Source organism: Etheostoma cragini, chromosome 12 (assembly GCF_013103735.1).
Source record: "Etheostoma cragini isolate CJK2018 chromosome 12, CSU_Ecrag_1.0, whole genome shotgun sequence".
NCBI classification, from domain to species: Eukaryota; Metazoa; Chordata; class Actinopteri; order Perciformes; family Percidae; genus Etheostoma; species Etheostoma cragini.
Window position 1 is genome coordinate 467,905 of NC_048418.1, and position 2,166 is coordinate 470,070.

The following is a 2,166-nucleotide window of genomic DNA, read 5'->3' on the forward strand; positions in this document are numbered from 1 at the left end:
TCCCTAGCGTACCCGAGTCCCTAGCGTACCCGAGTCCCTAGCGTACCTGAGTCCCTAGCGTACCTGAGTCCCTAGCGTACCTGAGTCCCTAGCGTACCTGACTCAGACCGAGCACGTCTTACGAGCAGCGGACATCGTGCTATCACCGTCACATTCTCCTCTCATAAACGTCATTAATATTTCAGACTTTCCGACCAGGTCTGTGAACTTAATAGACATGTCATTATTCTGACTTTGCGCTGTAAATCATTTTTTGCCACATCGACTTCTCCGCGGCGGTTAGCTCCCTCCATCGCTGCTCTTCTCCCTCCATCGCTGCTCTTCTCCCTCCATCGCTGCTCTTCTCCCTCCATCGCTGCTCTTCTCCCTCCATCGCTGCTCTTTGAATTACGGCGGTAAGCCGTGACAAAAAGCCCTGATGGCTTCTGGGACGGCTGGGTCGTGTACTTATTTTTTTGTTGCGTTACATTGTAGGCGTATTAAAAGGAAAACTACAAAATGGTGCATTTACTTTTTTTTTGCATTTTAGGTGCATTTAGATTTTTTTGTCGTCGTTGCTATCGGTTGATTCCCGCTCCCGTCTGCTCCCGTTCACCATTCATCCGTACCGTCCAAATCCCGTGATTAATAGTAAATATGACTCCCATCCTGCAGGAATCCCACGGGTCACGGGATTCCCGTGACCCGTGGGATTCCCGAAAAAATGTCAGCCTCTACTCCGTACCTGCTGCGGCGTCTTGGCGGCGGCCCTCGGGGGCGGGGGGGCGTTCTCCACCGGGCCGGCGGGCGTGTGGCGGTTGGCGTGCGCGGGCTCCGTGTTGGCGCTGCTGCTGCTGCGCAGCGAGGCGCTGAGCGGGAGGGAGCGCGGCGTCCCGGCCCCGCCCCCCCCCCTGCTCTGCTGTTCCACCTTCACGATGTGGGCGGTGCCCGCCGTCACGCTCTGCCGGGGGATGGCCACCGCCGTGGCGGCGCCGGGCGGGAGGTCGGGCGGCCCCGGGCGGCGCGGCGTGGAGCAGTCCTCGCTCTGCGCGCTCCGCCGGCTGCCGGACTCGTCCAGGCTGCTGACGGACGCGGCGCGGCCCGGCGCCGCCCCCCCCACCTGGCTGCCCACGTCGTCCGAGGTGCTGCGGCTGTTGTGCGAGCTCTCCGTGCTCAGGTTCTCCGAGCTGGAGTCGCACCGCAGCGGGGGGGCGGGGCGCGCGCCCGGGTTGCTCAGGTGGTACACGGGGTTCTGGAAGGACAGCGGCTGCAGGCTGCGCTGCTGGCTGAGAGACGGGGGCAGCGGACGCCGCACCTGCAGCGGGGGGGAGATGTATTCAGATACTTTACTGCAGTAGAGGTTCTAATACCTCACTCTTAAATAATACTGTATATAATAATATATTTATATATAATACTCTGTTACAGTACTGCAGTGAACTGTGAGAATACTGCTGTACTTTTACTTGATTAACTGCATGAAGATCTAACTAAAGTAACTAGTGACTAACGTAGAATATTTCTCTCTGAGTAGAAGTAGAAAGTAACATGAAAAGAAGAGACTGGAGTAAAGTACAAGTACCTCAACATTAGTACTAGAGTACAGTATTGGAGTACTGGAGTACAGTACTGACCTGCGGAGCGCTCTGCGGCTGCCCGTCCCGGGCCGGCGGCTTGGCGTGGTGCGGCTGCGGCGTGAGGGGACTGGGGTAGTTGAGGGGTAGCGGGGGCACGGCGTGACCGATGGACGCCTGCGAGCCGGCCCTGCTGAGGCGGGGCGGGGCCTCGTGGGGCGGGGGCGGGGCCCCGGGCCCCCCCAGGCTCTGGGTGTCCTGCAGGTCCACCAGGGACACGCTGCGGCCGTTGGGCAGCGGGACGTCCCGGTCCTCGGGGTCGGAGAGGCTGGCGTGGGCCGAGGGGGGCTGAGGGGCCAGCAGGGGGCGCTGCCCACGGACGTAGCCCCCCTCCATGGCCTCGCCCAGGGGGGACTGCAGGCTGCGGGCGTCACTGCGGCTGCAGGAAGTCACACACACACGTCAATAGGGCTGTAAGTGAAGGACTCATTCACCCACAATGCACCACAGAGCGCCACAGGAATATTATATAATACCTGTATTTTAACATAGGGGGGTGTATACTTATGCCCACTGTATTTTAACATAGGGGGGTGTATACTTATGCCCCCTG

General features: G+C 59.6%; 1 protein-coding gene across 1 annotated transcript in view; it reads right to left on the reverse strand.

Moving 5' to 3' along the window:
• Positions 1-2,166, reverse strand: part of rasal2 (RAS protein activator like 2) — a 35,975-nt gene that overhangs the window by 1,682 nt on the left and 32,127 nt on the right. Inside the window, exons 14-15 of the mRNA XM_034887358.1 lie at positions 1,614-1,992; positions 718-1,294 (exon numbers count right to left, since the gene is read on the reverse strand). Of these exons, the coding sequence (XP_034743249.1) occupies positions 718-1,294; positions 1,614-1,992 (956 nt within the window). The remainder of the gene's footprint in view (positions 1-717; positions 1,295-1,613; positions 1,993-2,166) is intronic.